This window comes from Oncorhynchus mykiss, chromosome 25, assembly GCF_013265735.2.
Source record: "Oncorhynchus mykiss isolate Arlee chromosome 25, USDA_OmykA_1.1, whole genome shotgun sequence".
NCBI classification, from domain to species: domain Eukaryota; kingdom Metazoa; phylum Chordata; class Actinopteri; order Salmoniformes; family Salmonidae; genus Oncorhynchus; species Oncorhynchus mykiss.
Window position 1 is genome coordinate 34,073,054 of NC_048589.1, and position 14,291 is coordinate 34,087,344.

Here is a 14,291-nt window from a genome sequence, read left to right on the forward strand (position 1 = left end):
GTATAAATACAGTAAAGTACACACACTAAAGGGCAAACTTCAAGGAGTAGGGTATTCAAATCTTTGGTCTGATGTCATCTGCCTCCCTCCTTCCTTCCTCAAGGAACATTAGAGGAGCAATAGAGAACAGTGCTGAAGAAATGAAGGAACCAAACACTACTTCTATCAATCTGGTCTTTAATTTACATGAATAATTCCTACAAAAACAGATTTACAGGAATAAAAACTTTTTTTTTTATAGTATAGTAACCTTACATTCAACAACTCTACTTCCAATAAACAGCTCAACATCTACACAAGGTGTGTACTGCACAGACTGAAGATATATTATAATGAATAATATTATATGGACAGAGATGACAAGGTCCTAGATCTGTTCTCCAACTCCGAGACAATAAATAAAGCCAATTGTTACAAACTCCTCTGACTATGGCATACATGACAGAAAGTCAGAGGAGTTGGGTAGAACACAAACAGATCTGGGATCAGGCTTGAATTGAAGGGGTCATGGAGACAGTACCAGCAGAACCTCAGTTCTGGTTCCAGAAGCAATATGAAGGGATGGAAGGGTGGCAGAGTGATCATTCTACAAGTGCATTACTCTGTACATAATACATATATTTTTAACATTACATGTATATCAATGTCAAATATCTAGACACCACAATATCATCAATAATAACCCAAATTAAAATGGTGTTATAATATGTGAAACAGATCGTTGTTAAGACGAAGAAGACAATGTTTCCCCATTGTGTCTACTAGAGATAATACTTGCCTGCATTTCAGTGAGTTCTGCCTCTACACACACACACACACACACGTGAGCTCCAACCTATGAACATATGCAACAAAACATATTTTTTTTAAAAATGTAATTGTAGGCTATTTTTCCCCGCATTTAGGCTTATCGGTTCATTCAAGTTCATTTCACAGACTCATTTCAATAACAGCTCTGAAAACAAAACACAGATGTATGTCACACATTTAAATATCACCTGTGGTGAAAACCATCAGATTAAAAATACAGCATAGATGGATCGTTCATAATGAATCTGAGTGAATTAGAAAATGCATTTAATATAATCCCACAGACAGCGGTGCTCAGATACTCTTTAGTGTTTTCTGTGAATAGAATAGTACTGGTTACATTCACTATGGTTACACTCCTACAGAGTAACACAGGAACTATACATGATGAATACTGAGATAAAACTAAAACTACCCCAGGAGGGTTTAGTGTCCAAACTTTTAAACACCTCTAATAATCTTTATTCATTATCATAAATGTTGCTTTAAATCCTGGGATTCTGGACAGGACAGTTTTTTGTATTTAGTTATGACCAGGGGTATATTATTTATGCAGATTCTGTTGTAAAATTTTTAGTCTGTTGCAAAGCACTTAGCAACAGAAACCATTTATTACAAACGGAAAACGCTTTGGAACGACAAAATGTCTATTGGACAAATTCAGGTAGGTCCCTCCCCATTTAGTACCATTTGGTTCAGTTTGGTTCTTAAAACTGTAAATGGTTTCTGTTGCAAAACGTAATAAATACACCCTATAGCGCTTGGGTGAGAGGTGGTGTTAGGGCTAGTTTATTATCCTCTAGTACTAAGCCAATTATGACCTGAACTGGCCTGGTTATGACCCACCATAGTTTAAGACCATGCTGGAGGACAATGTGAAAATAAAATATCAGAGCCAGCACAGTAGTGTTGATTGGCACGATAGTTTGAAAAGGGTATAAGGCAAGTAGATTAGAATGAGGCACTGACTCTTAAGCACCTCTCAGATCTAATTATTGTTATGTCAAAACACCAGTTAGATAAACCTCCAGCATTGTGCTGTGCTGTAGGGTAGTGCTGACCTGGGTTCAAATAGCATTTGAAATAATTCAAATACTTTCAGGTTTTGCTTTCATCTACCTGGAGTGCCAGATGGGGGTAGGGTTTGCACTTGTGGGACAATTCTATTGTTCAATCAAGCACAGCTAAAGTATTTGAAATTATTCAAATTGTACTTGAAACCAGGGCTGCTGCAGTGGAAAGAGAGCCCAGATGCTGAGATAATGTAATCCGACACCTGGGTGTGATCACCTCACAGATAGTTTCATTAGGTGAACAAATCCCATCCATGATGATACTTGTAGTAGCCTAATCCCATTCCCATCTGCTATGTTAGAGATCAGAGGCACCTTACTGCCAACACTCCAGACTATGGCTGAGTGATGTCAGTTCGACATTAGAGAACACAGACACACCTGACCTCACACACGGACAGAGCATGGGTACAACAACCTCTGTGTAATGTAGGAGAGACATTCACTGACTGGATAATAATATTTCATACATAGAAGCTATGGGTTCTTCTTCTCATCTTTGAAAACTTATTTAAAATACAATATATTTACAATTATAAATAATTATCTAAAGCAGGATAGAAGCATTAATTATATTTCTGCCACAAGTGCCACGTCTTTACATACTTCCTACCTGGAATGTGAATAGTTCATTTAGTGAAGAGAAATACAGAAACAAAAAAAAGGAAAAAGGACAAATTATCAGAGCAATAATACATCAAATTAATTTCCCCAGGCAGTCTCAGAAGTGAATTGAAGAGTTCAGTTCAGCATAATAGTGATAAGAGCTGTAACTGTTTCATTAATCTTCAGCTTGTGGTGATTGAGGATCTACCTCCAGTCTCACACAGAGACTGTGGTTGGAGAATTGAGTCAAGGCAAATCTTCAGCGTTGTGTGCGTATCAGGTAGGGCCCTATACAATTTTTAACATTTAAAAAAAAATAATGTAAGATTCCATTTAGTTTTTCCCCAATACCGTTTTCTCCTTTTAGTTTTTCCAGATTTCCATTTCCCCTTGTTTTTTCAGGTTTTCACTCTCAAAATCACACTTTTTAAAATATAAAACAACTAAATTGGATGTTTTAAGTCCATAACAATGCTCAAACCACATCGGGAGACAACTTTTGATGTCTAGGATTTTTTATTTTTTTTATGTTCATTTTCGGGTGGTGTAGTTACCCTTTAATTCCAGTGCTAGCAAGAGGCTGTTGTTTAGCAGTGTATTTGTAGCTCGCATGCGATGACAGAGTTTGCAAAACAAATACCCACTGGATTGATGCAAATAATATAATTCTGCCAGGTCAGCATAGGCTACTTTGTAGTTAACATTTAAATGAAGGTTTTTGGGAAAGCCTTTCCATCTACCAGAAGACTTTTCATTAGCATCATTGCTAATGGCTACACAAAGTGGTAAACGCACGCACTGCACATACAGACGAGGAATTATCTTTGCTTATTCAGAAACTTACAGGAAATAAGAATCACTGATGCATTCTGTTCATGTCTTATGATAAACGTGGGAAAATTAATACATTTTCAATACATTTAGTTGATTGCCTACAAAGTTCAATAAATGTTAGCATATTGTTGAATTATGTTTCAATGTATTGATTCTGTGATTCCATTCACTTTCTGTGCATTGCAGATTTTACAGGGCTCTAGTCAGGTTAGCATTGTGGGTGTGTTATACTGCCCCGGCCCTTAGCGTAGCCAGGAGGAGGGGACCCATTGTGGCTCTGTGTCCAGTTTGTTGATCAGCCTCAGCAGCTCCTGATAGGCCTTGTCCTGGTCTGTGTTCACGATGGCTGCATCAAACAGGTGGCCAAAGTTCTGTTCCATCTCACGGGCCTTCTCGATGATGTCACGCAGCTCCTCTGGCTGATGTAGAGAAAGGGTTGGGGATAAGAGAAGGAACACAGCATGTTTCCCCAGGTTAGCTTGATGTTTTTCCTAGCCACTGTGCTTCTGTCTCTACATTGCTGGCTCTTTGGGGTTTTATGCTGGGTATCTGCAAAGCACTGACAACTGCTGATGTAAAAAGGGCTTTATAAAATACACTGCTCAAAAAAAGAAAGGGAACACTAAAATAACACATCCTAGATCTGAATGAATGAAATATTCTTATTAAATACTTTTTTCTTTACATAGTCGAATGTGCTGACAACAAAAATCACACAAAAATTATCAATGGAAATCAAATTTATCAAGCCATGGTCTGGATTTGGGGTCACTCAAAATTAGAGTGGAAAACCACACTACAGGCTGATCCAACTTTGATGTAATGTCCTTAAAACAAGTCAAAATGAAGCTCAGTAGTGTGTGTGGCCTCCACGTGCCTGTATGACCTCCCTACAACGCCTGGGCATGCTCCTGATGAGGTGGTGGATGGTCTCCTGAGGGATCTCCTCCCAGACCTGGACTAAAGCATCCGCCAACTCCTGGACAGTCTGTGGTGCAACGTGGCGTTGGTGGATGGAGCGAGACATGATGTCCCAGATGTGCTCAATTGGATTCAGGTCTGGGGAACGGGCGGGCCAGTCCATAGCATCAATGCCTTCCTCTTGCAGGAACTGCTGACACACTCCAGCCACATGAGGTCTAGCATTGTCTTACATTAGGAGGAACCCAGGGCCAACCGCACCAGCATATGGTCTCACAAGGGGTCTGAGGATCTCATCTCGGTACCTAATGGCAGTCAGGCTACCTCTGGCGAGCACATGGAGGGCTGTGCAGCCCCCCAAAGAAATGCCACCCTACACCATGACTGCTGCAGGCAGCAGAATGTTCTCCACGGCGTCTCCAGACTCTGTCACGTCTGTCACATGTGCTCAGTGTGAACCTGCTTTCATCTGTGAAGAGCACAGGGCGCCAGTGGCGAATTTGCCAATCTTGGTGTTCTCTGGCAAATGCCAAACGTCCTGCACGGTGTTGGGCTGTAAGCACAACCCCCACTTGTGGACGTCGGGCCCTCATACCACCCTCATGGAGTCTGTTTCTGATCGTTTGTGCAGACACATGCACATTTGTGGCCTGCTGGAGGTCATTTTGCAGGGCTCTGGCAGTGCCCCTCCTTGCAGAAAGGCAGAGGTAGCGGTCCTGCTGCTGAGTTGTTGCCCTCCTACGGCCTCCTCCACGTCTCCTGATGTACTGGCCTGTCTCCTGGTAGCGCCTCCATGCTCTGGACACTACGCTGACAGACACAGCAAACCTTCTTGCACCAGCTCGCATTGATGTGCCATCATGGATGAGCTGCACTACCTGAGCCACTTGTGTGGGTTGTAGACTCCGTCTCATGCTACCACTAGAGTGAAAGCACCGCCAGCATTCAAAAGTGACCAAAACATCAGCCAGGAAGCATAGGAACTGAGAAGTGGTCTGTGGTCACCACCTGCAGAACCACTCCTTTATTGGGGGTGTCTTGCTAATTGCCTATAATTTCCACCTGTTGTCTATTCCATTTGCACAACAGCATGTGAAATTTATTGTCAATCAGTGTTGGTTCCTAAGTGGACAGTTTGATTTCACAGAAGTGTGATTGACTTGGAGTTACATTGTGTTGTTTAAGTGTTCCCTTTATTTTTTTGAGCAGTGTATATTTGAATAATGATTGATTGCTAGATGTCAAGTGGATGAGCTTGACCAAGGCTTAGTAAACCAATCTTACTGACAGACAGGACCCTTCGGGGTCAAAACGATGGAGAAAACAGATGTGGTGTTTGAAGGATTCAGTACCTTTGGGTTCTTGCTCTCTTTGGTCAGGAGGGCTCGCAACCGTTCTTGGGAGGGAGGAGCGATGAAGATAATGTAAGGCTTCAGATCCGAGCTACGCAGAGTCTTCAACGACTGGAGAGAGGATGGAGAGAACTCCCAGTCAGACACGGCAGCAACATAGACAATTTATGTTCTCTTATAATACCTCTTATTTTCCTCTGTCTGGCCTCCTCTCCCTCTCAACTCTCTATATTATTTCCTTCCCACCAATCACTCTCCCCCTCACCTGTGTGTGCAGACAGAGCAGGCAGATCTTGCCCATGTTGATGAGTTGGCGGACAGAGTCAGTGCTGGTTCCGTACAGGTTCTTCTCAAACTCTCCCGACTCAATGAACTTCCCTGCAGTGGCGTCCATGTCAAAGGCCTGGCGGGAGACAAAGTGGTAGTCTCTCCCACTCACCTCTACATCACGCCTGTTCCGTGTCGTGTCTGGAATGAGCAAAAATAAAACAAATGATTGACATTTTTATTGCAAAAAAAATATATAAAACAGGACAGTGGAAGGGATACAACAGACACTGACTGAACAATTATATCTGGAATGAATACAAATGATCAAATTCTATACCCTCTAAATGTGTTGAGGAATATTTACTCCCTACAGTACAAATACATTCTCATTGACCATTTGGTATGCCCCTAAAACATCTAGAATCTTTACAACCTAGTACAAGGGATGCACAATATATCAGTGAAAATATCAGAATCGGATGATATTAGCTAAAAATGTTAACAACGGTATGGTCCCGATGTCTAGCTTAACGCCGATGTGCAAAACTGATGTCAAAGCTGACGTGCATACCTATATAATGTACAGTTGAAGTCAGAAGTTTACATACACTTAGGTTGGAGTCATTAAAACTCATTTTTCAACCACTCCACAAATGTCTTGTTAACAAACTATAGTTTTGGAAAGTTGGTTAGGACATCTACTTTGTGCATGACACAAGTAATTTTTACAACAATTGCTTACAGACAGATTATTTCACTTATAATTCACTGTATCATAATTTCCTGTGGGTCAGAAGTTTACATACACTAAGTTGACTGTGCCTTTAAACAGCTTGGAAAATTCCAGAAAATTATGTCATGGCTTTAGAAGCTTCTGATTGGCTAATTGACATCATTTGAGTCAATTGGAGGTGTACCTGTGGATGTATTTCAAGGCCTACGTTCAGACTCTGTGCCTCTTTGCTTGACATCATGGGAAAATCAAAAGAAATCAGCCAAGAACTCAACATTTTTTGTAGACCTCCACAAGTCTGGTTCATCCTTCAGCGCAATTTACAAACACCTGAAGGTACCAGGTTCCTCTGTTTAAACAATAGTACGTAAGTATGAACACCATGGGACCACGCAGCCATCATACCGCTCAGGAAGAAGATGCGTTCTGTCTCCTAGAGATGAACGTACTTTGGTGTGAAAAGTGCAAATCAATCCCAGAACAGCAGCAAACCTTGTGAAGATGCTGGAGGAAACCGGTATAAAAGTATCTATATCCACATTAAAATGAGTCCTATAATCGACATAACCTGAAAGGCCACTCAGCAAGGAAGAAGCCACTGCTCCAAAACCGTCATAAAAAAGCCAGACTGTTTGCAACTGCACATGGGGACAAAGAGCATACATTTTTGGAGAAATGTCCTCTGGTCTGAAGAAACAAAATTAGAACTGTTTGGCCATAGTGACCATCATTATGTTTGGAGGAAAAAGGGGGAGGCTTGCAAGCCAAAGAACACCATCCCAACCATGAAGCATGGGGGTGGCAGCATCATGTTGTGGGGGTGCTTTGCTGCAGGAGGGACTGCAGGAGGAATGAAAATTACGTGGATAAATTGAATCAACATCTCAAGACATCAGTCAGGAAGTTAAAGCTTGGTCGCAAATGGACCTTCCAAATGGACAATGACCCCAAGCATACTTCCAAAGTTGCGGCAAAATGGCTTAAGGACAACAAAGTTGAGGTATTGGAGTGGCCATCACAAAGCCCTGATCTCAATCCTATTGAAAATTTGTGGGCAGAACTGAAAAAGCATGTGCAAGCAAGGAGGCCTACAAACCTGACTCAGTTACACCAGCTCTGTCTGGAGGAATGGGCCAAAATTCACCCAACTTATTGTGGGAAGCTTGTGTAAGGCTACCCAAAACATTTGCCCCAAGATAAACAATTTAAAGGCAATGCTACCAAATACTTATTGAGTGTATGTAAACTTCTGACCCACTGGGAATGTGATGAAAGAAATAAAAGCTGAAAGAAATCACTCTACTATTATTCTGACATTTCACATTATTAAAATAAAGTGGTGATCCTAACTGACCTAAGACAGGGAATTTTTACTAGGATTAAATGTCAGGAATTGTGAAAAACTGGGTTTAAATGTATTTGGCTAAGGTGAATGTAAACGACGCCATGTAAAATGTTGCTCTACACTGCAACACAGCATTCCTAACCTATCAACAAGTCGAGCAGTCATTTGAAAGAATAAGATAATTTCAGCAAGACAACTCAAAGGCGAAATCCATTAATGCCAAGATAATCAACCGTTCTCTGTCGTGGGTGATGTTGGCTTTCGTGACAGGCCGAGCACCGGTACACATTAACGTTACTAAGTGCGCTATTTTTCAAATGTTGCCCTACCAAGTTACACAGTAATAGCTTCACGACATACTATGGAAGGCCATTTGGGTCTTTGCGTGTCCAAAAATATATTTGACGAGTTAAATACGCTTTTAATTTGAAACGTCAAATAGCAGTTCTATTGTAGAATGTTGTGAATTTACACGTGCAAGCCAAGCGCCACCACTACTATCAGTAGGACTGTCAAAGCTGTACAAAAACGTCTGTAAACAAGCAACCACCAGCCACGAACAATGTGATTACAATACCGCGATGGTAATAAAGTATTATTTGTTTGACCGCAACTTCTGGGGTAGCTAGCTAGCTTTAGCTTGGTACCAAGTTAGCACCAATACAACCAGCCGGAAAACAATGACCAGTAGAAACTGCAGTCATTTTTACTATCCTTAGCAATGATTAATGAATTATTGTGAATAAGTATTAGCTAGGTAGCCACTAGTTGTTCACCAATTGAGCTTCAGTTCATGAAAATAAATAGCTAGTGTGAGGTTCTGTGTTATACACTATAGCCCTTACCATATCATATGTGATGGAATATTATTTGCTGTTGGCTTGTGTGGGTATATGTGTTATGCAACATAGCTGACTTGAGACATTGTTAACAGTTTCAGGGCCATGGGCCTTTCTCATGATGGAAAAATACAGAATAACATGAAGACAAGAACTGTGCAATGAGTGGTGGGGGCACATTCAGAACGTAGTGTTGCGAGAACAAACTGTATTTTGTTAGATAACAGGAGCCAGGTGTGAGATAACTGTATTGAGTGTGTGAGCGCCTAGATATTCTACACAACTACAACGACTGACCGCTGAAGCGCCTAGGAGGCTGGGACCAGCTTGTGCGCCAACAATCAACGATAGGCTGGGTGAGTTTAAACCACGCCCAGTCTCTACTCTGACAGGCCGGCTCGGAAGCAGGAACTACTTCTGTCAAGAGTATATTATAATATCTTTGTCAGGAACAAGTCAGTTCTCTGTGAGGTGTGACAGAGAGCCCGTATATACGAAAATTGCATTTACCACTTATGGCTTAGCTAATAAAAAATACATAGTATACAATTCGGTGACTCAGTTTCATACTTATCCTGATACCAGATTCGATTGACACAACCCTTAACACTAGCCAGACCAAAGCTAACGTTATAAGCAGCCAGCTAGCTTCATCTGGCTAGTGAGGCTCGACCGGACCGGGTTATGTGTTGTGAAGCTAGCCACAATAAGGATTAGGCAGAATAGTGGAATTTGCAGTTCGCCTTCAAAATAAAAGTACCTATTCGAAAGTAATGCAAAAGGTTACAATTGGTGGAATCATGCCATATTTAGACTAGATAATGTTAAATAAGGTTGAAATGTGAAATGGGGTAAAAGTCTACTCGGTGACACCCACAGAACACAACTGTTAAGAGTTTACGCAAATATTAGCGGTGCTCTTATCGCGGGACTGTGACATCACCTCCCCAGTCAGCCTATTGGTGTATTGACATTCATATTGCACTGTATAGCTCTACCTAATGATTGGGGAGCAATGAAATGGGGTATCAGTCTACTCAATACTCCTCCTCAGAGTTATCAGACTCAAACATCCACGCAGTATTGTTTTTCCTCAGGAATAGTTTTCAATACACATAGGTTGACAATAAATGTGTCTCAATTCACAGTTGTTTGAGTCCCACGATAAGAGCTACGATGCTAATGTTCTCTGGCTGTCACTGATCCACAAACCATAAGTAAGGCTGTACAGTGAAATAAGTATACTCCCAATGAAATTCTAAAGTATAATACATTCAGAATGATTTAAACAGATTTTTGTCAAATTAACAAATTGTCTTTTGTTGATTTTATATAACATTCCAACCTCATTGAGCATGATCTATTCAATTATGGCATAATTCTACTATTTGTATTCATTTGCATCACCGTCAATGACAAACTTATTTTGAAGGCTAACCTCAAAGTCCACTATTGTGGCTAATCCTTATTGTGGCTAGCTTCAGATAGATGGGTCCGACCATTAAATCAAACAAGAACTGTCTTATAAGTTAGGATTATTTTAGATGACACCTAGCTATATAGTTAGCTAGCTAGCTATAAGCTACTGAAACAGATTTGTCGTTTGCTATGTTTTTGGGGAAGAACATTGTTTGCATCCATTAGTTAGCTTATTATTTTTTTAATGACCAGCATTGTAGGTGTGCGAGAAAACTTTACCAGCATCATAGCATAAGTATTGATGAATCGTTATGACATATGAAATACGAGTGATAATGTAGTCAATGTGTAACAACTACGTACAAAATGTATGAACGAGTTCAATTATTATGTGACGTGCAGTCATATTCAGGTCCTGATTGGTCAGCAAGCGTACATGACACATCATAGTGTTATTTGATGTGCATCTTTCTTTGACAGCAAAGACCCAACTGTGTTCCATAGAAATCCTGGTTGAGAATGAAACGACTGAACAAATGAACAACGAAACAGCACAGCAAGTAAGATAAAGAAATAGGTTTTGATTATGTTTTACTGGTAATGGGGACACACGTAATTGCTAACAAAATAACTCTTTGGTCAGTGTGTGTAACCTTTATTTAACTAGGCAAGTCAGTTAAGAACAAATTTATTTTATTTACAATGACAGCCTACCCCGGCCAAGCCCGGACGATGTTGGGCCAATTGTGCGCCACCCTATGGGACTCCCAATCACGGCCAGATGTGATACAGCCTGGATTTGAACCAGGGACTGTAGTGACACCTCTTGCACTGAGATGCAGTGCCTTAACACACACACATGGACGCAGTGGTCTAACTACACTGCTCAAAAAAATAAAGGGAACACTAAAATAACACATCCTAGATCTGAATGAATGAAATATTCTTATTAAATACTTTTTTCTTTACATAGTTGAATGTGCTGACAACAAAATCACACAAAAATTATCAATGGAAATCAAATGTATCAACCCATGGAGGTCTGGATTTGGAGTCACACTCAAAATTAAAGTGGAAAACCACACTACAGGCTGATCCAACTTTGATGTAATGTCCTTAAAACAAGTCAAAATGAGGCTCAGTAGTGTGTGTGGCCTCCACGTGCCTGTATGAGCTCCCTACAACGCCTGGGCATGCTCCTGGTGAGGTGGCAGATGGTCTCCTGAGGGATCTCCTCCCAGACCTGGACTAAAGCATCCGCCAACTCCTGGACAGTCTGTGGTGCAACGTGGCGTTGGTGGATGGAGCGAGACATGATGTCCCAGATGTGCTCAATTGGATTCAGGTCTGGGGAACGGGCGGGCCAGTCCATAGCATCAATGCCTTCCTCTTGCAGGAACTGCTGACGCACTCCAGCCACATGAGGTCTAGCATTGTCTTGCATTAGGAGGAACCCAGGGCCAACCGCACCAGCATATGGTCACACAAGGGGTCTGAGGGTCTCATCTCGGTACCTAATGGCAGTCAGGCTACCTCTGGCGAGCACATGGAGGGCTGTGCGGCCCCCCAAAGAAATGCCACCCCACACCATGTCTGACCCACCGCCAAACCGGTCATGCTGGAGGATGTTGCAGGCAGCAGAACGTTCTCCACAGCGTCTCCAGACTGTCACGTCTGTCACATGTGCTCAGTGTGAACCTGCTTTCTGTGCCAGTGGCGAATTTGCCAATCTTGGTGTTCTCTGGCAAATGCCAAATGTCCTGCACGGTGTTGGGCTGTAAGCACAACCCCCACCTATGGACGTCGGGCCCTCATACCACCCTCATGGAGTCTGCATGTGTCTGCTCAAACGGTCAGAAACACATTTGTGGCCTGCTGGAGGTCATTTTGCAGGGCTCTGGCAGTGCTCCTCCTGCCCCTCCTTGCACAAAGGCGGAGGTAGCGGTCCTCTGCTGGGTTGTTGCCCTCCTAGGGCCTCCTCCACGTCTCCTGATGTACTGGCCTGTCTCCTGGTAGCGCCTCCATGCTCTGGACACTACGCTGACAGACACAGCAAACCTTCTTGCCACAGCTCGCATTGATGTTCCATCCTGGATGAGCTGCACTACCTGAGCCACTTGTGTGGGTTGTAGATTCCGTATCATGCTACCACTAGAGTGAAAGCACAGCCAGCATTCAAAAGTGACCAAAACATCAGCCAGGAAGCATAGGAACTGAGAAGTGGTCTGTGGTCACCACCTGCAGAACCACTCCTTTATTGGTGGTGTCTAATTTCCACCTGTTGTCTATACCATTTGCATAACAGCATGTGAAATTTATTGTCAATCAGTGTTGCTTCCTAAGTGGACAGTTTGATTTTACAGAAGTGTGATTGACTTGGAGTTACATTGTGTTGTTTAAGTGTTCCCTTTATTTTTTTGAGCAGTGTATTTAACTGTACTAGAATGCTTAAAAGGCCGCTCAAATTTTAAATGTCGGTATCGGGTTTTTTTGTCAAGGAAAATATTGGATATCGTATCGGGCAAAAATATCATATGAGTGCATCATTACCTAGTACCTATTGTCTGGCGTCAGATGGTGTCACTCCTACGCAAAGCTCGTCCCTCAGCCGTCGCAGTACCTGACGTTCGACAATGGACTAGTGAGAGTTTGAGGAAAGCCTTCAGGGAACACTGAAGAGTGAGCACTGAGGAGTGCAGTTCAAGGGGAAAGTTCACCTTTGAAAATAAACGTTTGATCAATTTGACACTTACGTGGGACTGCTCCCCCAAATCTGTCTGGCTGGCTAGACAGCAGTCTCTGTCTCAAGTCGTTCTGCCCACAGTTGGGAGGACCAATCAGGGCGATGGGTCGCTTTCGATTGGCTGGCTGGTGGTAGAGCGCCATCTCCTCATAGGTCAGGATCTCCTCACTGTCGTTGTCTGGGGAGCAGCAGAGATGCAGACAAAGCAGGAACAAGACAGTTTTAGTTTCATTTCAAACACTATTCCTATCTTGGTATAATGAAAAAGACTTGAGCCTGAGAAAGGCCTTTCGTTGAAACGTCAACATTTATCCTGTTCTTGTCATTTCTTCTACTATATCTTGGGGTCCTTCCAACCACAGTCCATTAAAGTGAAAATACTAACTTTCATAGTACGTGGTCTTTTGGCTAAAGCTGGCTAAAGTAAGTGATCTCTCTTTCTCAGGCCTACGACTACTAGTGCTATTTTTTGCTCAGGTTATAAAATAGTAACTCGGGGTATAAGAGATATGAGTAACAGTCAATAGTGATAAGGGAAGAGTAAGTGTGAATAACTTCACATGCATAATGCATAAGCATTAAAACAAGCACAGCCGCACATTCCATAACCAGAGACAAACAGCCCCCCCAGCAACCAAGACTCATATTCACCAAGAGTTTCAGAGTAGTAGTGCTGATCTAGGATCAGGTCCTCCGTGTCCAATATAATCTCATACACTATGATCTAAAATACAAAACTGCACTCCTACTCTGAGACACTGAATACGGGCCCAGGGTACCCATATTAGGTTCTTTCTACACCAGTCTGCAAACATCTCTGCTACAGCACTCTACCACGCTCTACTTCCAGCCATCTGGTCCATGGGGAGTGGGACTAAGAGACTACGCACTCCACCAGCCATCCTAAACTGCAATCAAATAACTGCACGACACCTGCAATATTCACTGAGTGTACAAAACATTACTAATATCTTCCTAATATTGAGTTGCACCCCCCTTTTGCCCTCAGAACAGCCTCAGTTGGTCGGGCATGGACTCTACAAGGTGTCAAAAGCATTCCACAGGGATGTTGACTCCAATTCTTCCCACAGCTGCGTCAAGTTGGCTGGATGTCCTTAGGGTGGTGGACCATTCTTGATACACACAGGAAACTGTTGAGTGTGAAAAACCCAGCAGCGTTCCAGTTCTTGACACAAACCGGTGCGCCTGGCACCTACTGTCAAACTCCTTTCAAAGGCACTTCAATATTTTGTCTGACCCATTAGGTTAAGAATGGCACACATACACAATCCATGTCTCAAGGCTTCAAAATCCTTCTTTAACCCGTCTGTCTCTTCCCCTTCATC

The 14,291-nt window shown here is 42.3% G+C and overlaps 1 protein-coding gene across 1 annotated transcript in view; it reads right to left on the minus strand.

Moving 5' to 3' along the window:
* Positions 1-160: 160 nt before the first annotated feature.
* mpp5a (membrane protein, palmitoylated 5a (MAGUK p55 subfamily member 5)) overlaps positions 161-14,291 on the minus strand; it is a 44,634-nt gene continuing 30,503 nt past the window's right edge. The window contains exons 9-12 of the mRNA XM_036962531.1: positions 12,956-13,123; positions 5,862-6,064; positions 5,597-5,707; positions 161-3,742 (exon numbers count right to left, since the gene is read on the minus strand). Of these exons, the coding sequence (XP_036818426.1) occupies positions 3,566-3,742; positions 5,597-5,707; positions 5,862-6,064; positions 12,956-13,123 (659 nt within the window). The 3' untranslated portion in view covers positions 161-3,565. The remainder of the gene's footprint in view (positions 3,743-5,596; positions 5,708-5,861; positions 6,065-12,955; positions 13,124-14,291) is intronic.